Source organism: Scyliorhinus canicula, chromosome 3 (genome assembly GCF_902713615.1).
Source record: "Scyliorhinus canicula chromosome 3, sScyCan1.1, whole genome shotgun sequence".
Classification (NCBI taxonomy): Eukaryota; Metazoa; Chordata; class Chondrichthyes; order Carcharhiniformes; family Scyliorhinidae; genus Scyliorhinus; species Scyliorhinus canicula.
Genome location: NC_052148.1, coordinates 9161522 through 9184836, shown reverse-complemented (window position 1 = coordinate 9184836; position 23315 = coordinate 9161522). Strand labels below are relative to the sequence as shown.

Here is a 23315-nt window from a genome sequence, read left to right as displayed (position 1 = left end):
AGCACAATTGCTTCACAGCTCCAGGGTCCCAGGTTCGATTCCGGCTTGGGTCACTGTCTGTGTGGAGTCTGCACGTCCTCCCCGTGTGTGCGTGGGTTTCCTCCGGGTGCTCCGGTTTCCTCCCACAGTCCAAAAGATGTGCACATTAGGTGGATTGGCCATGATAAATTGCCCTTAGTGTCCAAAATTGCCCTTAGTGTTGGGTGGGGTTACTGGGTTATGGGGATAGGGTGGAGGTGTTAACCTTGGGTAGGGTGCTCTTTCCAGGAGCCGGTGCAGACTCGATGGGCCGAATGGCCTCCTTCTGCACTGTAAATTCTATGATAAGATTTTTTTGAGCATTTAATAAAGGTATTTATGAGCACTTTCTTGGATGAATGCTAAGATTCTGCTGTTTTTCTTGGATTTCCCACTGGAGCGAGGAGTTAACTCCCTTAATACCATCTCCCAAGTGTGATTTGTTATTGGCATTTGGGGCATGGCTTGTCCAGTTTGATAACTTGTGCTCTGGGATTGAGAGATAATCTGTGAATTTTATCAATCTCCAGCCTGGTTCATTCCTGCCAGTGAGCTGAAGTGGGCCTCGAGGAAAGAGAATGTTCCTGGACCCCGCCACAGTCCAACTTCAGGCAATTTTCCATTGTTGCCATTGACCACCGTGTGCAGAGAGCCACTGCGAGAGAAGCAACACCAGCAGCAATGGATCAGTGATACTGCGAAAGGCTGGGAGCCGGAGCCTGCCCTGATCGCTGCTGCTCTGAGGAACCCCTCCCCTTTAATACGTATCACCTTGAAAGTAAGGAAAACATATGTGTCTCTGATAATGGTGAAGGATTGCTGAGGCAGGCGCACACTGCTCCCATGATAAAGTTCCACATGTGAGGCTTTGAGGGAAGAGTAAAGCTCCCAGTAAAAGGGTGTGTTAGCTCAGTGAATGAAGTTTCCTAATTAAACAATGGTGATGGTGAACGGGGGAGTGTGTGGTAGAGACATTTTAACATTCAGCAGCAAGAGTTAATAGCAAACGGGGAGAACGTGCAGACTCCACACATAAGACATAGGAGCAGAATTAGGCCACTCGGCCCATCGAGTCTGCTCTGCCATTCAATCATGGCTGATACTTTCTCATCCCCATTCTCCTGCCTTCTCCCCATAACCCCTGATCCCCTTATTAATCAAGAACCTATCTATCTCTGTCTTAAAGACACTCCGTGAATTGGCCTCCACAGCCTTCTGCGGCAAAGAGTTCCACAGATTCACCACCCTCTGGTTGAAGAAATTCCTCCTCATCTCTGTTTTAAAGGATTGTCCCTTTAGTCTGAGATTGTCTCCTCTGGTTCTAGTTTTTCCTACAAGTGGAAACATCCTCTCCACATCCAATTAATCTAGGCCTCGCAGTATCCTGTAAGTTTCAATAAGATCCCCCCTCATCCTTCTAAACTCCGAGTACAGACCCAGAGTCCTCAACCGTTCCTCATACCACAAGTTCTTCATTCCAGGGATCATTCCTGTGAACCTCCTCCGGACCCTTTCCAAGGCCAGCACGTACTTCCTTAGATACGGGGCCCAAAACTGCTCACAATACTCCAAATGGGGTCTGACCAGAGCCTTAGACAGCCTCAGAATTACCTCCACAGGCAGTGACCCAGCGGGGAATCGAACCCAGGACCGTGGGAGCTTTGAAGCAACAGTGCTAACCACTATGCTACCGTGCCACCCCACCACTGTGCCGCCATGTCATTTCATGTTCCTTTTGACGGTCACTTTACATCTGTGCCCTCTGGTTTTCAATTCTTTTGTGAAAGGAACAGCTCATCCCTATCTACTCTGTACAGGTCCTCTATCAAATATCCTCTCAGCCTTCGAGTCATAGTTTTGCAGCACAGAAAGAGGCCCTTCAGCCCATCAAGTCTGTGCTGCCCATCAAGTATTTATCTATTCTAATCCTATTGTCCAGCACTTGGTTTGTAGCCTTGCTGTGGTGTTTCAAGTCCTCATCTCAATGCTTCTTAAATGTTGTGAGGATTCCTGCCTCACCCTTTCAGGCAGTGAGTTCCAGATTCTACTGGGTAAAACGGTTGTTTCTATAAATCTCCTGTCCCCTGGTTATTGGCTCCTCCACTCAGGAGAAACGTTTCTTCCTATCTATCCTTTCTAAGTTCCTCATAATCTTAAAAACACCTCAATCAGGTTCCCCCTCAGCCTTCTCTGCTCCAGGGAAAACAACCCCAGTCTATCCAACCTCTCTTCATAGCTGAAACGCTCCAGCCCAGGCAACATCCTGGTGAATCCCCTCTGCACCCCCTCCAGTCCAATCACATCCTTCCTATAATGTGGAGATGCCGGCGTTGGACTGGGGTGAGCACAGTAAGAAGTCTTACAACACCAGGTTAAAGTCCAACAGGTTTGTTTCAAACACGAGCTTTCGGAGCACGGCTCCTTCTTCACCTGAAGAAGGAGCCGTGCTCCGAAAGCTCGTGTTTGAAACAAACCTGTTGGACTTTAACCTGGTGTTGTAAGACTTCTTACTATCCTTCCTATAGAGTGGGGAGCAGAACTGCACACAGTGCTCCAGCTGTGACCTAATGAACGTTTTACACAGCTCCATCAGAATCTCCCTGCTCTTAATAATAATAATAATGTCTTATTGTCACAAGTCGGCTTCAAATGAAGTTACTGTGGAAAGCCCCAATTTGCCACATACGGGAATTGAACCCGCGCTGCTGGCCTCGTTCTGCATTACAAGCCAGCTAGTTAGCCTGCTGTGCTAAACCAGCCCCTATATTCTGCCCCTTATATTCTGTGTCTTGGTTACTCAAGGCAAGTATCCCATATACCATCTTAATCACCTTATCTACCTATCATGCTGCCCTCCGGGATCTGTGGACAAGCACATCAAGGTCTCTCTGGTCCTCGGTACAGCCATTCATTGTGCATTCCTTTGCCTTGTTAGTCCTCCCTAAGTGCAACAACTCACACTTTTCAGGGTTAAATTTGCCACTATTCTTCCCATCTGTCCAGCCCGTCTATATCGTCCTATAATCTAAGGCTTTCCTCCTCACTATTTACAACACCACCAATTTTTGTGTCATCTACGAACTTAGTGATCATAGCCCCCACATTCACGTCCAGATATTAATGTACACGACATGTTGAGAATGGCAAGGGTGTAATTTTGGGATTGATGAGGTGGGGGAGGGGTGACGATGGGATAAGGAGGAAGGGGAGGGTTGATGTGGGGACGGGGTCGTCACATGTGCCAGCGAATTTCTCTTGTGAGCCGGGGATGCAGTCTGGGAACGGGCTGAACCGGGATAATGGCTGCTAGGCACAGCAGCAGCAACAGTATCCCAGCAGAGAATCGGCATCTTGAGAGGAGGCAGACCATGGCCCTCCCTGAGATCAGGAGTGAAACCAGGCCCCTGGTGTACTGTGGCTCAAGACCAAGTCTGGAATTGTGCCCACAGGTGTCTTTTGTTTTGCTGTTTGACAGGAGGCCTTGCACATGAACAGACCGGATTTCATCTCCCATTCCCGACAGCGGATGAGGCGCCTAGAGTTACTGATGGAAGAGAGGAAGATACAAAGCATCCTGCAGAGTGAAAGAGAGAGACTTTTTAACCAGCCTCAGGACAGAGGCCCCAGGAATTGGAAGGGCTGTCAGCTTGGTAAGGAAGGAAGTACACACCCTTCCATATTGCACCTTGTGTACAACACAGAAATGGTCCATTCGGTCCACTTGAGCGTCTACTGACCCTGCTTAACCTTACCACGATCAACCTGTAAACCATTTTATACTCCACGTGGGATAGCTGTCATTCAGAACTAATATAGTGCTCATGTTCCTGAGCTAGGGGCATGCATTAAAAATCTGCCATTTAAGAAGCTGGGATCAGTAAACGTGGCCATGAGGGTTCTGTTCAAAATCCAGCTGGTTGATGAATGAAACCTGCTGTCCTTTGACCCTGTTGTGAGTCTAAATGTGATTCCCAATACCACGCTAATGTGACTCAATTTTAACTGCCCCCTGATGTGGTCTAGCACGCCATTCAGATGTATCTGGGATTTTGGGATGGGATAGGATGGACTTGTCAGCGACACTTAAATCCTTGTGGAATTCCCTACAGTGCAGGACAACTTACGGCCCATCGAGTCAAACCAACCCTCTGAAAGAGCACCCTGCCCAGGCCCACCCCCTTGCCTAATTCCATAACCCACCTAACCTAAGGGCGATTTAGCATGGCCAATCTTCCTCGCTTGCACATCTTTGGACTGTGGGAGGAAACCGGAGCGCACGGAGGAAACTCACACAGACACTGGGAGGAAGTGCAAACTCCACACAGTCACCCGAGGCCAGAATTGAACCTGGGTCCCTGGCGCTGTGAGGCCGCAGTGCTGACCACTGTGCCACCATGCCGCCCCACTTACAGTTTCAGTTACGTGGATAATTGGAACACATTCTGGGAAAGGTGGGACCTGTACAGACTTGTGACAAGCGATTATTATTAGGGCAGCACGGTAGCATTGTGGATAGCGCAATTGCTTCACAGCTCCAGTGTCCCATGTTCGATTCCGGCTTGGGTCACTGTCTGTGTTGAGTCTGCACGTCCTCCCCGTGTGTGCGTGGGTTTCCTCCGGGTGCTCCGGTTTCCTCCCACAGTCCAAAGATGTGCAGGTTAGGTGGATTGGCCGTGTTAAATTGCCCTTAGTGTCCAAAATTGCCCTTAGTGTTGGGTGGGGTTACTGGGTTATGGGGGTAGGGTGGGGGTGTTGACCTTGGGCAGGGTGCTCTTTCCAAGAGCCGGAGCAGACTCGATGGGCCGTATGGCCTCCTTTATACTCTTTTGAAGACATCAAATTAAATTTAACCAATTAACAAATGAAGGTGATTTCTGTTTCCATATTCACCCAATGCTGTACTTAACCAATTAACCTCTAATTGCTAAAACACTTGTAAACTATTAATTATTTTCTATCCTAGCACATGCTTTGTTGTCATTGTTCAGAATGTTTACCCAACACCAGAATCACCTCTGTTGTATTTTTCAGCTGAAGCCATTTTATTGAAGAAGAAAATCCCAAAGAGGGAAATGTTTGACCGGTCCAAGCGGTGAGTGTTACTTTGGTGAACACAAGAAATAGCAGCAAGAGTGGACCACGTGCCCATTGTGCCTGCTCCGTCACTCAATACGATCAGGGCTGATCTTGGGTTCCAACTCCATCTTCCCGCCTACTCCCCATATTCCCAGAGAGAGGGAAAAAAAAACCTGTCTCTCCCCGAGCCTCAAAGAATCCTGTGACAGAGCATCCACAACCCTTTGGGTAAAGTAATTACTCCTCGTCTCCATCCTTCATGATCGGCCCCTCACTGTTCTCTCAGCGTCCACCTTCTCCGGCCCCTTCACAATCTTCTGATGGTGGTGTGGAGCTGCTCTATGGTCCTGTTGGTGTGTGGGAGTGTGTCCTGGGGGAGGGGTTAGAGGGAGAGGGTGAGCGTCCTGGGGGGAGTAGAAGAGGAGGCGGGTGTGTGTCCTGGGGGGAGGAGAGGGAGATGGTGTGTGTCCCGTGGGAGGGAGTAGAGGGGGAGTGTTTGTGTCCTGGGGGGAGAAGAGGGAGATGCTGTGTGTCCTGGGGGAGGGAGTAGAGGGGGAGTGTTTGTGTCCTGGGGGGAGGAGAGGGAGACGGTGTGTGTGCTGGGGGAGGGAGTAGAGGGGGAGTGTTTGTGTCCTGGGGGGGAGGAGAGGGAGATGGTGTGTGTCCTGGGGGAGGGAGTAGAGGGGGAGTGTTTGTGTCCTGGGGGGGAGGAGAGGGAGACGGTGTGTGTCCTGGGGGGAGTAGGGGGGGTGGGAGTGTGTCCTGGCGGGGGAGGGCGGTGATGAGGGTTCATGTGTGGGGAGAGGGTCACGACCCAGAATGGTGCAGTGGGCAGGACTGTTGTGAGTGAACGCTAGGTCATCAGAAACTTCATCATTGACAAGCCTTGGGCCCCGAGTCAGGTGGTCATGTCCTTGCAGTTCACTGACGTCCTTTATCTGCCCCTTTTGCAGTCTGTATGAACAGCTTCCTGAGGTCAGCAGGAAACGAGAGGAGGACCGGCGAAGGGCAGAGTATCAGACCAACAGACTGAAGGCTCAGCTGTTCAAACAGGTAGGCCGAACTCACCAGCTCCAACAGGTAGGCCGCCCTCACCAGCTCTAATAGGTAGGCCGCCCTCACCAGCTCCAGCAGGTAGGCCGAACTAACCAGCGCCAACAGGTAGGCCGCACTCATCGGCTCCAACAGGTAGGCCCCACTCACCAGCTCCAACAGGTAGGCCGCCCTCACCAGCTCCAACAGGTAGGCCGCACTCACCAGCTCCAACAGGTAGGCCGCACTCACCAGCTCCAACAGGTAGGCCGCCCTCACCAGCTCCAACAGGTAGGCCGCACTCACCAGCTCCAACAGGTAGGCCGCACTCACCAGCTCCAACAGGTAGGCCGCACTCACCAGCTCCAACAGGTAGACCTCACTCACCAGCTCCAATAGGTGGGCCTCACTCACCAGCTCCAGCAGGTAGGCCGCCCTCACCAGCTCCAGCAGGTAGGCCGCCCTCACCAGCTCCAGCAGGTAGGCCGCCCTCACCAGCTCCAGCAGGTAGGCCGCCCTCACCAGCTCCAGCAGGTAGGCCGCCCTCACCCCAGCTCCAACAGGTAGGCCGCCCTCACCAGCTCTAATAGGTAGGCCGCCCTCACCAGCTCCAGCAGGTGGGCCTCACTCACCAGCTCTAATAGGTAGGCCGCCCTCACCAGCTCCAGCAGGTGGGCCTCACTCACCAGCTCCAGGTGGGCCTCACTCACCAGTTCTAACAGGTAGGCCTCACTCACCAGCTCCAGCAGGTGGGCCTCACTCACCAGCTCCAACAGGTAGGCCTCACTCACCAGCTCCAGCAGGTAGGCCGCCCTCACCAGCTCTAACAGGTAGGCCTCACTCACCAGCTCTAACAGGTAGGACGCCCTCACCAGCTCCAACAGGTAGGCCGCCCTCACCAGCTCCAACAGGTAGGCCGCCCTCACCAACTCTAACAGGTAGGCCGCGCTCACCAGCTCCAACAGGTAGGCCGCCCTCACCAGCTCCAACAGGTGGGCCTCACTCACCAGCTCCAACAGGTGGGCCTCACTCACCAGCTCCAACAGGTAGACCTCACTCACCAGCTCCAACAGGTGGGCCTCACTCACCAGCTCCAACAGGTAGGCCGCCCTCACCAGCTCCAACAGGTAGGCCGCCTTCACCAGCTCTAACAGGTAGGCCGCCCTCACCAGCTCCAGCAGGTAGGCAGCCCTCACCAGCTCCAGCAGGTAGGCCGCCCTCACCAGCTCCAGCAGGTAGGCCGCCCTCACCAGCTCTAATAGGTAGGCCGCCCCCACCAGCTCCAGCAGGTGGGCCTCACTCACCAGCTCCAGGTGGGCCTCACTCACCAGTTCTAACAGGTAGGACGCCCTCACCAACTCCAACAGGTAAGCCTCACTCACCAGCTCCAGCAGGTGGGCCTCACTCACTGGCTCCAGCAGGTAGGCCTCACTCACCAGCTCTAACAGGTAGGCCTCACTCACCAGCTCCAGCAGGTGGGCCTCACTCACCAGCTCCAACAGGTAGGCCTCACTCACCAGCTCCAGCAGATAGGCCGCCCTCACCAGCTCTAACAGGTAGGCCTCACTCACCAGCTCTAACAGGTAGGACGCCCTCACCAGCTCCAACAGGTAGGCCGCCCTCACCAGCTCAACAGGTAGGCCGCCCTCACCAACTCTAACAGGTAGGCCGCGCTCACCAGCTCCAACAGGTAGGCCGCCCTCACCAGCTCCAACAGGTGGGCCTCACTCACAGCTCCAACAGGTAGGCCACCCTCACCAGCTCCAGTAGGTGGGCCTCACTCACCAGCTCCAACAGGTGGGCCTCACTCACCAGCTCCAACAGGTAGGCCGCCCTCACCAGCTCCAGGTAGGCCTCACTCACCAGCTCCAACAGGTAGGCCGCACTCACCAGCTCTAACAGGTAGGCCGCCCTCACCAGCTCTAATAGGTAGGCCGCCCTCACCAGCTCCAGCAGGTGGGCCTCACTCACCAGCTCCAGGTGGGCCTCACTCACCAGTTCTAACAGGTAGGACGCCCTCACCAACTCCAACAGGTAAGCCTCACTCACCAGCTCCAGCAGGTGGGCCTCACTCACTGGCTCCAGCAGGTAGGCCTCACTCACCAGCTCTAACAGGTAGGCCTCACTCACCAGCTCCAGCAGGTGGGCCTCACTCACCAGCTCCAACAGGTAGGCCTCACTCACCAGCTCCAGCAGATAGGCCGCCCTCACCAGCTCCAACAGGTAGGACGCCCTCACCAGCTCCAACAGGTAGGCCGCCCTCACCAGCTCTAACAGGTAGGCCGCCCTCACCAACTCTAACAGGTAGGCCGCGCTAACCAGCTCCAACAGGTAGGCCGCCCTCACCAGCTCCAACAGGTAGGCCTCACTCACAGCTCCAACAGGTGGGCCTCACTCACCAGCTCCAGGTAGGCCTCACTCACCATCTCCAACAGGTAGGCCGTCCTCACCTGCTCCAGGTGGGCCTCACTCACCAGCTCCTGGTAGGCCTCACTCACCAGCTCTAACAGGTAGGCCGCCCTCACCAGCTCCAACAGGTAGGCCGCGCTCACCAGCTCCAACAGGTAGGCCGCACTCACCAGCTCCAACAGGTGGGCCTCACTCACCAGCTCCAGCAGGTGGGCCTCACCAGCTCCAACAGGTGGGCCTCACTCACCAGCTCCAGGTAGGCCTCACTCACAGCTCCAACAGGTAGGCCTCACTCACAGCTCCAACAGGTGGGCCTCACTCACAGCTTCAACAGGTAGGCCGCCCTCACCAGCTTCAACAGGTAGGCCGCCCTTACGAGCTCCAGGTAGGCCTCACTCACCATCTCCAACAGGTAGGCCGCCCTCACCTGCTCCAGGTGGGCCTCACTCACCAACTCCAGGTAGGCCTCACTCACCAGCTCCAACAGGTGGGCCTCACTCACCAGCTCCAACAGGTAGGCCGCCCTCACCAGCTCCAACAGGTAGGCCTCACCAGCTCCAGCAGGTGGGCCTCACTCACCAGCTCCAACAGGTAGGTGTCATCAGCTCCAGGTGGGCCTCACTCACCAGCTCCAGCAGGTGGGCCTCAATCATTAGACAGAGCCCAGAGCAGTGACACGTTCCCGTAAATACTTCCCCGAACAGGCGCCGGAATGTGGCGACTAGGGATTTTTCACAGTAACTTCATTGAAGCCTACTCGTGACAATAAGCGATTTTCATTTTACGTTTTTTTTTCATTCCAGCCTAGCCTTTCATTCAACTGTCAGAAACGAGAAAAGAACATAGAACATACAGTGCAGAAGGAGGCCATTTGGCCCATCGAGTCTGCACCGACCCACTTCAGCCCTCACTTCCACCCTATCCCCGTAACCCAATAACCCCTCCTAACCTTTTTTGGTCACTAAGGGCAATTTATCATGGCCAATCCACCTAACCTGCACATCTTTGGACTGTGGGACGAAACCGGAGCATCCGGAGGAAACCCACACGGACACGGGGAGAAAGTGCAGGCTCCGCACAGACAGTGACCCAGCGGGGAATCGAACCTGGGACCCTGGCGCTGTGAAACCACAGTGCTATCCACTTGTGCTGCCTTTGTCTGCAATGAAGCACCTTGTCAAAAGCTTTACTGACGTCCATGTAAACAACATCCACCACTCTACCCTCATTAACCATCTTTGTCACCTCCTCAAAAAAGATCTCTCTTATACACAGTGTGAAAGTGCGACTACATCCCGGGGCACAGCCTCCGACTGAAGGGACAAAACTGAGATGAGGAGGGATTTCTTCGATCAGAGGGTAGTGAATCTGTGGAACTCATTGCCACAAGAAGGCTGTGGAGATCAAATAACAACACAGCACAGGAACAGGCCCTTCAGCTCTCCAAGCCTGTACAGGTCATGATACCAACCTGGGCTAAAACCCTCAGCACTTCCTAGTATCCGTCTATACCCATCCTATCCATGTATTTGTCAAGATGCCTTTTGAACGCCATTAATGTGTCTGATTCCAGAACCTCCCCTGGCAGCGCGTTCCAGGCACTCACCACCCTCTGTGTATAAAACCTGCCTCGCACATCTCCTCTAACCTTTGCCCCACGGACCTTAAACCTATGCCCCTGGTGACTGACCCCGCCACCCTGGGAAAGAGTGCCTGCCCATCCACTCTATCCATGCCCCTCATAATCTTGTAGACCTCTATCAGGTCACCCCTCAATCTCCATTGTTCTGATGAAAACAGTCCGAGTTTATTCAGCCTCTCCAGATAGCTAACACCCTCCAGACCAGGCAGCATCCTGGCAAACCTCCTCTGCACCCTCTCCAAAGCCTCCACATCCTTCTGGTAGTGTGGAGAGCAGAATTGTGCGCAATATTCCAAGTGTGGCCGTAGCAAAGTTCTATACGCTATAGCAGTAACATGACTTGCCAGTTTTTATATTCGATGCCCCGTCCAATGAAGGCAAGCATTCCGTATGCTTCCACTTGTGTTGCCACTTTCAAAGATCTGTGGACCTGCAGGCCCAGATCTCTCTGACTTTCTATATTCCTCAGAGTTTTGCCATTTACGGTATATTTCCCCTCTATGTTAGACCTATCAAAATGCATTACCTCACATTTGTCCAGATTAAACTCCATTTGCCATTTCTCTGCCCAAGTCTCCAAGAGGCTTTTCCCCAGGGTAGAGGGGTCAATTACTAGGGGGCATAGGTTTAAGGTGCGAGGGGCAAGGTTTAGAGGAGATGTACGAGGCAACTTTTTTTACACAGAGGGTAGTGGGAGCCTGGAACTCGCTGCCGGAGGAGGTGGTGGAAGCAGGGACGATAGTGACATTTAAGGGCATCTTGACAAATACATGAATAGGATGGGAATAGAGGGATACAGACGCCGGAAGTGTAGAAGATTTTAGTTTAGACGGGCAGCATGGTCGGCGCAGGTTTGAAGGGCCTGTTCCTGTGCTGTACTTTTCTTTGTTCTATCTATGTCCTGCTGTGTCCTCTGACAATCCTCAACACTATCTGCCACTCTACCAAACTTGGTGTCATCTGCAAATTTGCTAATCAGACCGGCTACGTTTTCCTCCAAATCCTTTATGTACGCTACAAACAGCAGAGACTCCAGCACAGATCCCTGTGGAACACCACTCGTCACAACCTTCCATTCAGAAAAACACTCTTCTACAGCTAACTTCTGTCTTCTGTGGCTGAGCCAGTTCTGTATCCATCGTACCACCTCACCTCTGATCCCGTGTGACTTCACCTTTTGTACCAGTCTGCCATGAGGCACCTTGTCAAAGGCCTTACTGAAGTCCATGTAAACAACATCCACCGCCCTCCCCTCATCAAGCATCTTTGTCACCTCCTCAAAAAATTCGAACAAGTTAATGAGGCACGACCTCCCCTTCACAAAACCATGCTGTCTATCGCTAATGAGTCTATTTGTTTCCAAATGGATATAAATCCTGTCCTTGAGAATTCTCTCCAATTATTTACCTACTACCGGTACGAGAGGCTCACTGCCCTACAGTTTCCTGAATTATCCCCGCTACCTTTCTTAAACAGCAGTACCACATTAGCTATTCTCCAGTCCTCTGGGATCCCACTTGTAGCCAGTGAGGATACGAAGATGTCCGTCAAGGCCCCAGCAATTTCCTCCCTTCCCTCAGTATTCTGGGGTAAATCCCATCCGGCCCAGGGGACTTATCTACCTTAATATATTTTTAAAGACCCAATATCACCTCCTTTTCGATGTTAACATGACCCAGACTATCCACACACCCTAACCAAGAATTATTTCCACAAAGTCTCTTTCTTTGGTGAACACTGATGCAAAGTGCTCATTTCATACCTCGCCCGTTCCCTCTGGCTCAACACATAGATTCCCCCCACTGCCCACCCTCTTGCTTTTTACATATGAATAAAAAGCTTTGGGATTCACCTTAATCCTACTTGCCAAGGACTTCTCATGATGCCCTCCTAGCCCTCCTAATTGCCTGCTTCAGTACCTTCCTACTGTCCTTATACTCCTCAAGGATTTTGACTGTCCCCACCCTTCTAGACCGAACAAAATATAGATATAGATATAGAGAAATACAGCACAGAACAGGCCCTTCGGCCCACGATGTTGCGCCGAACTTTTGTCCTAGGTTAATCATAGAATTTTGGACAATTTTTCATGGCCAATCCACCCAACCTGCACATCTTTGGACTGTGGGAGGAAACCGGAGCACCCGGAGGAAACCCACGCAGTCACGGGGAGGATGTGCAGACTCCACACAGACAGTGACCCAAGTCTGCTTTTTCTTTTTGACGAGGGTCACAATATTGCTCATTATGCAAGGCTTCCTAAACTTCCCAAACTTATCCTTCGTTCCCTCAAAAACGTGACTTTCCTGAATCCTAGCCAACTGTCGCTTGAAAGATTCCCACATGTCCGATGTTGATTTAGCCTCCAACAGCCGCACACAATCCAAACTCTTCAATTCCTGTCGAATGTTGTTGTAATTTCCCTTTTCCCAGTTTAGCACGTTAACGTGCGGGTTACCCTCACCCCAGCCAAAGTACCCTAAAACTGACAATTGTGGTCAAATCACGGCGCTGGCGGAGTGACGATCCCGCTGCGCTGGCGGAGTGACGATCCCGCTGCGCTGGCAGAGTGACGATCCCACGGCGCTGGCGGAGTGACGATCCCGCGGCGCTGGCAGAGTGACGATCCCGCGGCGCTGACGGAGTTACGATCCCGCTCCCTGGCGCTGGTGGAGTGACGATCCCGCTCCCCGGTGCTGGTGGAGTGACGATCCCGCTCCGCGGCGCTGGTGGAGTGACGATCCCGTGCCCCGGCGCTGGTGGAGTGACGATCCCGTGCCCCGGCGCTGGCGGAGTGACGATCCCGCGGCGCTGGCGGAGTGACGATCCTGCTCCCCGGTGCTGGTGGAGTGACGATCCCGCGGCGCTGGCGGAGTGACGATCCCGCTCCCCGGCGCTGGCGGAGTGACGATCCCGCTCCCCGGCGCTGGCAGAGATGACGATCCGGTTCCCCGTCGCTGGCGGAGTGACGATCCCGCTCCCCGGCGCTGGCAGAGTGACGATCCCGCGGCGCTGGCGGAGTGACGATCCCGCTCCCCGGCGCTGGCGGAGTGACGATCCCCCGGCGCTGGCGGAGTGACGATCCCGCTCCCCGGCGCTGGCGGAGTGCCGATCCGGTTCCCCGATGCTGGCGGAGTGCCGATCCGGCTCCCCGGGGCTGGCGGAGTGAGATCCCGCCCCGCGGTGCTGGCGGAGTGAAGATCCCGCTCCCGGCGTTGGCGGAGTGACGATCCCGCTCCCCGGCGCTGGCAGAGTGCCGATCCCGCCCCCGCCGCTGGCGGAGTGACGATCCCGCGGCGCTGGCGGAGTGACGATCCCGCTCCCCGGCGCTGGCGGAGTGACGATCCCGCTCCCCGGCGCTGGCAGAGTGACGATCCCGCTCCCCGGCGCTGGCGGAGTGACGATCCCGCTCCCCGGCGCTGGCAGAGTGACGATCCCGCGGCGCTGGCGGAGTGACGATCCTGCTCCCCGGCGCTGGCGGAGTGCCGATCCCGCCCCCGCCGCTGGCGGAGTGCCGATCCTGCTCCCCGGCGCTGGTAGAGTGACGATCCCGCGGCGCTGGCGAAGTGACGATCCTGCTCCCTGGCGCTGGCGGAGTGCCGATCCGGTTCCCCGGTGCTGGCGGAGTGCCGATTCGGCTCCCCGGGGCTGGCGGAGTGAGATCCTGCCCCGCGGTGCTGGCGGAGTGAAGATCCCGCTCCCGGCGTTGGCGGAGTGACGATCCCGCTCCCCGCCGCTGGCGGAGTGACGATCCCGCTCCCCGCCGCTGGCAGAGTGACGATCCCACGGCGCTGACGGAGTTACGATCCCGCTCCCTGTCGCTGGTGGAGTGACGATCCCGCTCCCCGGTGCTGGTGGAGTGACGATCCCGCGCGCTGTCGGGGGGCGATCCCGCTCCCCGGCGCTGGCGGAGTGACGATCCGCTCCCCGGCGCTGGCGGAGTGACGATCCCGCTCCCCGGCGCTGGCGGAGTGACGATCCCGCTCCCCGGCGCTGGCGGAGTGACGATCCCGCTCCCCGGCGCTGGCGGAGTGACGATCCCGCTCCCCGGCGCTGGCGGAGTGACGATCCCGCTCCCCGGCGCTGGCAGAGTGACGATCCCGCGGCGCTGGCGGAGTGACGATCCCGCCCCGCGGCGCTGGCAGAGTGCCGATCCCGCCCCCGCCGCTGGTGGAGTGACGATCCCGCGGTGCTGGCGGAGTGAAGATCACGCCCCCCCGGCGCTGGCGGAGTGACGATCCCGCTCCCCGGCGCTGGCGGAGTGACGATCCCGCTCCCCGGCGCTGGCAGAGTGACGATCCCGCGGCGCTGGCGGAGTGACGATCCCGCGGCGCTGGCGCAGTGACGATCCCGCTCCCCGGCGCTGGCGGAGTGACGATCCCGCGGCGCTGGCGGAGTGACGATCCCGCGGCGCTGGCGGTGTGACGATCCCGCTCCCCGGCGCTGGCGGAGTGCCGATCCGGTTCCCCGGTGCTGGCGGAGTGCCGATCCGGCTCCCCGGGGCTGGCGGAGTGAGATCCTGCCCCGCGGTGCTGGCGGAGTGAAGATCCCGCTCCCGGCGTTGGCGGAGTGACGATCCCGCTCCCCGGCGCTGGCGGAGTGCCGATCCCGCCCCCGCCGCTGGCGGAGTGCCGATCCCGCTCCCCGGTGCTGGCGGAGTGACGATCCCGCGGCGCTGGCAGAGTGACGATCCCGCTCCCCGGCGCTGGCGGAGTGACGATCCCGCGGCGCTGCCGGAGTGACGATCCCGCGGTGCTGGCGGAGTGACGATCCCGCGGTGCTGGAGGAGTGACGATCCCGCGGGGCTGGCGGAGTGAAGATCACGCCCCCCGGTGCTGGCGGAGTGACGATCCCGCCCCGCGGTGCTGGCGGAGTGACGATCCCGCGGTGCTGGCGGAGTGACGATCCCGCTTCCCGGCGCTGCCGGAGTGACGATCCCGCTCCCCGGCGCTGGCGGAGTGACGATCCCGCCCCGCGGCGCTGGCGGAGTGACGATCCCGCCCCGCGGTGCTGGCGGAGTGACGATCCCGCGGCGCTGGCGGAGTGACGATCCCGCGGCGCTGGCGGAGTGACGATCCCGTGCCCCGGCGCTGGCGGAGTGACGATCCCGCTCCCCGGCGCTGGCGGAGTGACGATCCCGCGGCGCTGGCGGAGTGACGATCCCGCTCCCCGCCGCTGGCGGAGTGACGATCCCGCGGCGCTGCCGGAGTGACGATCCCGCCCCGCGGCGCTGCCGGAGTGACGATCCCACCCCGTGGTGCTGGCGGAGTGACGATCCCGCGGCGATGCCGGAGTGACGATCCTGCCCCGCGGTGCTGGCGGAGTGACGATCCCGCGGTGCTGGCGGAGTGAAGATCACGCCCCCCCGGCGCTGGCGAAGTGACGATCCCGCTCCCCGGCGCTGGCGGAGTGCCGATCCGGCTCCCCGGGGCTGGCGGAGTGAGATCCCGCCCCGCGGTGCTGGCGGAGTGAAGATCACGCCCCCCCGGCGCTGGCGAAGTGACGATCCCGCTCCCCCGCGGTGCTGGCGGAGTGCCGATCCCGCCCCCGCCGCTGGCGGAGTGCCGATCCCGCTCCCCGGCGCTGGCGGAGTGACGATCCCGCTCCCCGGCGCTGGCGGAGTGACGATCCCGCGGCGCTGCCGGAGTGACGATCCCGCGGCGCTGCCGGAGTGACGATCCCGCCCCGTGGTGCTGGCGGAGCGACGATCCCGCGGCGATGCCGGAGTGACGATCCCGCCCCGCGGTGCTGGCGGAGTGACGATCCCGCGGTGCTGGCGGAGTGAAGATCACGCCCCCCGGCGCTGGCGGAGTGACGATCCCGCCCCGCGGCGCTGACGGAGTGACGATCCTGCTTCCCGGCGCTGCCGGAGTGACGATCCCGCCCCGCGGCGCTGACGGTGTGACGATCCCGCTCCCTGGCGCTGGTGGAGTGACGATCCCGCTCCCTGGCGCTGGTGGAGTGACGATCCCGCGGCGCTGGCGGAGTGACGATCCCGCTTCCCGGCGCTGGTGGAGTGACGATCCCGCCCCGCGGCGCTGGCGGAGTGACGATCCCGCCCCGCGGTGCTGGCGTAGTGACGATCCCGCTTCCCGGCGCTGCCGGAGTGACGATCCCGCTCCCCGGCGCTGGCGGAGTGACGATCCCGCCCCGCGGCGCTGGCGGGGTGACGATCCCGCCCCGCGGTGCTGGCGGAGTGACGATCCCGCGGCGCTGGCGGAGTGACGATCCCGCGGCGCTGGCGGAGTGACGATCCCGTGCCCCGGCGCTGGCGGAGTGACGATCCCGCTCCCCGGCGCTGGCGGAGTGACGATCCCGCGGCGCTGGCGGAGTGACGATCCCGCTCCCCGCCGCTGGCGGAGTGACGATCCCGCGGCGCTGCCGGAGTGACGATCCCGACCCGCGGCGCTGCCGGAGTGACGATCCCGCCCCACGGCGCTGCCGGAGTGACGATCCCACCCCGTGGTGCTGGCGGAGTGACGATCCCGCGGCGATGCCGGAGTGACGATCCTGCCCCGCGGTGCTGGCGGAGGGACGATCCCGCGGTGCTGGCGGAGTGAAGATCACGCCCCCCCGGCGCTGGCGAAGTGACGATCCCGCTCCCCGGCGCTGGCGGAGTGCCGATCCGGCTCCCCGGGGCTGGCGGAGTGAGATCCCGCCCCGCGGTGCTGGCGGAGTGAAGATCCCGCTCCCGGCGTTGGCGGAGTGACGATCCCGCTCCCCGGCGCTGGCGGAGTGCCGATCCCGCCCCCGCCGCTGGCGGAGTGCCGACCCTGCTCCCCGGCGCTGGTGGAGTGACGATTCCGCGGCGCTGGTGGAGTGACGATCCCGCTCCCCGCCGCTGGCGGAGTGACGATCCCGCGGCGCTGGCGCAGTGACGATCCCGCTCCCCGGCGCTGGCGGAGTGCTGATCCGGTTCCCCGGTGCTGGCGGAGTGCCGATCCGGCTCCCTGGCGCTGGTGGAGTGACGATCCCGCGGCGCTGGCGGAGTGACGATCCCGCGGTGCTGGCGGAGTGAAGATCCCGCTCCCGGCGTTGGCGGAGTGACGATCCCGCTCCCCGGCGCTGGCGGAGTGACGATCCCACCCCGTGGTGCTGGCGGAGTGACGATCCCGCGGCGATGCCGGAGTGACGATCCTGCCCCGCGGTGCTGGCGGAGTGACGATCCCGCTCCCCGGCGCTGGCGGAGTGCCGATCCCGCCCCCGCCGCTGGCGGAGTGCCGATCCTGCTCCCCGGCGCTGGTGGAGTGACGATTCCGCGGCGCTGGCGAAGTGACGATCCCGCTCCCCCGCGGTGCTGGCGGAGTGCCGATCCCGCCCCCGCCGCTGGCGGAGTGCCGATCCCGCTCCCCGGCGCTGGCGGAGTGACGATCCCGCTCCCCGGCGCTGGCGGAGTGACGATCCCGCGGCGCTGCCGGAGTGACGATCCCGCGGCGCTGCCGGAGTGACGATCCCGCCCCGTGGTGCTGGCGGAGTGACGATCCCGCGGCGATGCCGGAGTGACGATCCCGCCCCGCGGTGCTGGCGGAGTGACGATCCCGCGGTGCTGGCGGAGTGAAGATCACGCCCCCCGGCGCTGGCGGAGTGACGATCCCGCCCCGCGGCGCTGACGGAGTGACGATCCCGCTTCCCGGCGCTGCCGGAGTGACGATCCCGCCCCGCGGCGCTGACGGAGTGACGATCCCGCTCCCTGGCGCTGGTGGAGTGACGATCCCGCTCCCTGGCGCTGGTGGAGTGACGATCCCGCGGCGCTGGCGGAGTGACGATCCCGCTCCCCGGCGCTGGCGGAGTGACGATCCCGCTTCCCGGCGCTGGTGGAGTGACGATCCCGCCCCGCGGCGCTGGCGGAGTGACGATCCCGCCCCGCGGTGCTGGCGTAGTGACGATCCCGCCCCGCGGCGCTGGCGGAGTGACGAGCCCGCGGCGCTGGCGGAGTGACGATCCCGCTCCCCGCCGCTGGCGGAGTGACGATCCCGCGGCGCTGGCGGAGTGACGATCCCGCTCCCCGCCGCTGGCGGAGTGACGATCCCGCCCCGCGGCGATGCCGGAGTGACGATCCCGCCCCGCGGCGCTGCCGGAGTGACGATCCCGCTCCCCGGCGCTGGCGGAGTGACGATCCCGCTCCCCGCCGCTGGCAGAGTGACGATCCCGCGGCGCTGGCGGAGTGACGATCCCGCTCCCCGGCGCTGGCGGAGTGACGATCCCGCCCCGCGGCGCTGCCGGAGTGACGATCCCGCCCCGCGGCGCTCCCGGAGTGACGATCCCGCCCCGTGGTGCTGGCGGAGTGACGATCCCGCGGCGATGCCGGAGTGACGATCCTGCCCCGCGGTGCTGGCGGAGTGACGATCCCGCGGCGCTGGCGGAGTGAAGATCACGCCCCCCCGGCGCTGGCGGAGTGACGATCCTGCGGCGCTGGCGGAGTGACGATCCCGCTCCCCGGCGCTGGCGGAGTGCCGATCCGGTTCCCCGGTGCTGGCGGAGTGCCGATCCGGCTCCCTGGGGCTGGCGGAGTGAAGATCCCGCTCCCGGCATTGGCGGAGTGACGATCCCGCTCCCCGGCGCTGGCGGAGTGCCGATCCCGCCCCCGCCGCTGGCGGAGTGCCGATCCTGCTCCCCGGCGCTGGTGGAGTGACGATCCCGCTCCCCGCCGCTGGCGGAGTGACGATCCTGCGGCGCTGGCGCAGTGACGATCCCGCTCCCCGGCGCTGCCGGAGTGACGATCCCGCGGCGCTGCCGGAGTGACGATCCCGCGGCGCTGCCGGAGTGACGATCCCGCCCCGTGGTGCTGGCGGAGTGACGATCCCGCGGCGATGCCGGAGTGACGATCCCGCCCCGCGGTGCTGGCGGAGTGACGATCCCGCGGTGCTGGCGGAGTGAAGATCACGCCCCCCTGTGCTGGCGGAGTGACGATCCCGCCCCGCGGTGCTGGCGGAGTGACGATCCCGCGGTGCTGGCGGAGTGACGATCCCGCGGTGCTGGCGGAGTGACGATTCCGCTTCCCGGCGCTGCCGGAGTGACGATCCCGCTCCCCGGCGCTGGCGGAGTGACGATCCCGCCCCGCGGTGCTGGCGTAGTGACGATCCCGCTCCCCGGCGCTGGCGTAGTGACGATCCCGCGGCGCTGGCGGAGTGATAATCCCGCGTCCCAGTGATCAAGGGCTGCACGGTAGCACAGTGGTTAGCACTGTTGCTTCGCAGCACCAGGGTCCCGGGTTCGATTCCCGGCTTGGGTCATTGTCTGTGCGGAGTCTGCACGTTCTCCCCGTGTCTGCGTGGGTTTCCTCCGGGTGCTCCGGTTTCATCCCACACGGCCTGAAAGACGTGCTGTTGGGTGAATTGGACATTCTGAATTCTCTCTCAGTGAATCCGAACAGGCGCCGGAGTGTGGTAACCAGGGGCCTTTCACAGTAACTTCATTGCAGTGTTAATGTAAGCCTACTTGTGACAATAAAGGTTATTCTTCTTCTCTCCAAGGAGAACAGTCCCAACCTCTCCAATCGATCCTCATCATTGAAGTTCCCATCCCTGGAACCATTCTTGTAAACCTCTCCCACATTCTCCAATGTGTTTACATCCTTCCTATACTGTGGCGCCCAGAACTGTACAAAACATTCCAGCTGAGCTCTAACCAGTGTCTTGTATCAGTTCAGTATAATCTCCTCGCTCTTGTGCTCTAGGCCCCTATTAATGAAACCCAGAATACTTTCTGCTTTATTCACTGATCTCTCCAACCGTCTTGTCACCTTCAATAATGAATGCACAAATACACCCAGCCCCCTCTGCTCCTGCACCCTTTAAAAATGTCTCTCCACGGTAGCATGGTGGTTAGCATCATTGCTTCACAGTTCCAGGGTCCCAGGTTCGATTCCCGGCTGGGTCACTGTCTGTGTGGAGTCTGCACGTCCTCCCCGTGTGTGCGTGGGTTTCCTCCGGGTGCTCCGGTTTCCTCCCACAGTCCAAAGATGTGCGGGTTAGGTGGATTGGCCATGCTAAATTGCCCGTAGTGTAAGGTTAATGGGGGGATTGTTGGGTTACGGGTATACGGGTTACGTGGGTTTAAGTAGGGTGATCATTGCTCGGCACAACATCGAGGGCCGAAGGGCCTGTTCTGTGCTGTACTGTTCTATGTTCTATGTTCTTCTCGGCAAAATGAATCACCTCACACTTGTCCACATTGAACTTGATCTGCAACCTGTCTGCCCCCTCTGCCACTTCTCTGTGTCCTTTTGAGGAACTATGAGTTCTCCACACAGTTAACAGCCTTCCCAATTTCTGCCATCCCTAAACTTTGAAATAGTCCCCTGCCCAAGATCTAGATCATTAATATATATCAGGAAAAGCAGTAGTCCTGATACCAACTCCTGGGGAACACGACTAGAAACCTTGGTCCAGCCTGAGAAATATCCATTGCCCAGTAATTTCTCTTTCCTATTATTCAGCCAATCTATGTTGCTACTGTCCCTTTTATACCACGAGCTATAACTTTTCTCACCAGTCTGTTGTGTGGCACTGTATTGAATGCCTTCTTGTACATCTCTTCAACGGCATTGCTGCCATCAACCCTTTCTTTCTGTTACCTCTTCAAAAAAATTCCAGCAAGTTAGTGAGCCACTGGGGTGGATTCTCAGCTGCCTGCCTCAGGTAGCGGGGTAGCGGGGTTTCTGATCCAGTGGAGAATGGAGCATCAGGCAGCAAATGGATTGGCGCCAAGCCCATTCCGATGCTCCGGCCCTCTCCCGACGGCAGCAGAGAGCGGCATGCCCCACAAAGCGGGCGGGTGCAAATGGATCAGCTGAGCTGCTTTGTGTCTGATTAACAGACTGGAAGCCGGCTCTCCAACCCCGTGGTGCTCCGGTCCCTCTCGGGGGGCAGTCATGCCGGTTTGGACGAGTGTAAGCGTCAAGCCTGGCCATGATACAGTGGGTCAAGGGGGGTAATTATTTAACGTCGGTGCCTCCAAATTCCACCAGAGGGCCCCCTCTCCCCGCAACACAAATCTTGCCCATCAGTCACCCCTAGCTGGAACTAAAGCGTAGTCCAGGCAGAAGCCTGCATTAACTGCATCTCCAGTACGCTGCTGTGAAGCTAACCGCAATGTTTATAAAAATCGAGTGGACAAGTGTTTTCACTTCCTCTTTTTCTCAACAAGAAACACTTAACTTCTTTTAATGTGTTGAGGACTTGCCAATCATGGCTAGGTGTCTTCTCAGTCCCAGTGTCACTGGAATCATCAGCCCTCTCTCCTGCACTCTCTTTCCAACCGCACATTCATCTGCCTTATTTTCTATTTCTGTAACCAAAGAGAAAATGCTGGAAAATCTCAGCAGGTCTGGCAGCATCTGTAGGGAGAGAAAAGAGCTAATGTTTCGAGTTTGAGGGCTCTTTGTCAAAGCTTCTATTTCTACACTTAGTTCCCTGTAATACTGGGAGTAATCCAGATTACTACATTTGAGATCCTTCTTGCTAATTTTCTAACTAGCTCTCTAAATTCTGATTTCGGGACCCAACCCCCCTTCCGGCCTGAAACATCGGTGCCAACGTGGACCACAATCTCGGTCTGCTCCCCCACCCCCAGAGGAATGATGCTCCAGTCGCTCTATGACATCTTGACCCTGGCATCAGGGAGACAAAATACCATCCTGAAGTCACAGAAATGCCTGTCTGTCCCCCTAACTAAGGAATCCTCTATTACTATTGCCCTTCATTTCTCCCTCACCCCCTCTCTGACTGCAGTCCTCTGAGGAACCAGCCCTCTCACCAGTTTCCAAAATGGAAAACTATTCCCAAGCGAGACCCCCGGGGCTCTTGCACGCCCTGCCTACTGGGCCAGGACTGTCTGGTGGTCACCTGTTCCCTCTCTGCCTCTGGACCCTTAACCTTGGTATTACACCCTAATGTTCCCTGTATCACCGTACTGTATTACACCCTAACGTTCCCCTGTATCACCGTACTGTATTACACCCTAATGTTCCCTGTATCACCGTACTGTATTACACCCTAATGTTCCCTGTATCACCGTACTGTATTACACCCTAACGTTCCCCTGTATCACCGTACTGTATTACACCCTAACGTTCCCCTGTATCACCGTACTGTATTACACCCTAATGTTCCCTGTATCACCGTACTGTATTACACCCTAACGTTCCCCTGTATCACCGTACTGTATTACACCCTAACGTTCCCCTGTGTCACCGTACTGTATTACACCCTAACGTTCCCCTGTGTCACCGTACTGTATTACACCCTAACGTCCCCCTGTATCACCGTACTGTATTACACCCTAACGTTCCCCTGTATCACCGTACTGTATTACACCCTAACGTTCCCCTGTGTCACCGTACTGTATTACACCCTAACGTTCCCCTGTGTCACCGTACTGTATTACACCCTAACGTCCCCCTGTATCACCGTACTGTATTACACCCTAACGTTCCCCTGTGTCACCGTACTGTATTACACCCTAACGTTCCCCTGTGTCACCGTACTGTATTACACCCTAACGTTCCCCTGTATCACCGTACTGTATTACACCCTAACGTTCCCCTGTATCACCGTACTGTATTACACCCTAACGTTCCCCTGTATCACCGTACTGTATTACACCCTAACGTTCCCCTGTATCACCGTACTGTATTACACCCTAACGTTCCCCTGTATCACCGTACTGTATTACACCCTAATGTTCCCCTGTATCACCGTACTGTATTACACCCTAACGTTCCCCTGTATCACCGTACTGTATTACACCCTAACGTTCCCCTGTGTCACCGTACTGTATTACACCCTAATGTTCCCTGTATCACCGTACTGTATTACACCCTAATGTTCCCTGTATCACCGTACTGTATTACACCCTAACGTTCCCCTGTATCACCGTACTGTATTACACCCTAACGTTCCCCTGTATCACCGTACTGTATTACACCCTAATGTTCCCTGTATCACCGTACTGTATTACACCCTAATGTTCCCTGTATCACCGTACTGTATTACACCCTAACGTTCCCCTGTATCACCGTACTGTATTACACCCTAACGTTCCCCTGTGTCACCGTACTGTATTACACCCTAACGTTCCCCTGTGTCACCGTACTGTATTACACCCTAACGTCCCCCTGTATCACCGTACTGTATTA

The 23315-nt window shown here is 58.2% G+C and overlaps 1 protein-coding gene across 4 annotated transcripts in view; it reads left to right on the top strand.

Annotated features, from left to right (window-relative positions):
• The window catches only part of alms1 (ALMS1 centrosome and basal body associated protein), a 116199-nt gene that overhangs the window by 91730 nt on the left and 1154 nt on the right, over positions 1 to 23315 (top strand). For 3 of the 4 annotated variants that reach the window (XM_038793103.1, XM_038793102.1, XM_038793105.1), the window contains 4 exons: positions 549 to 796; positions 3494 to 3680; positions 5050 to 5110; positions 6048 to 6147. In XM_038793103.1, coding sequence (XP_038649031.1) covers positions 549 to 796; positions 3494 to 3680; positions 5050 to 5110; positions 6048 to 6147 — 596 coding nt within the window. The remainder of the gene's footprint in view (positions 1 to 548; positions 797 to 3493; positions 3681 to 5049; positions 5111 to 6047; positions 6148 to 23315) is intronic. The other variant, XM_038793104.1, reaches the window with a different exon arrangement.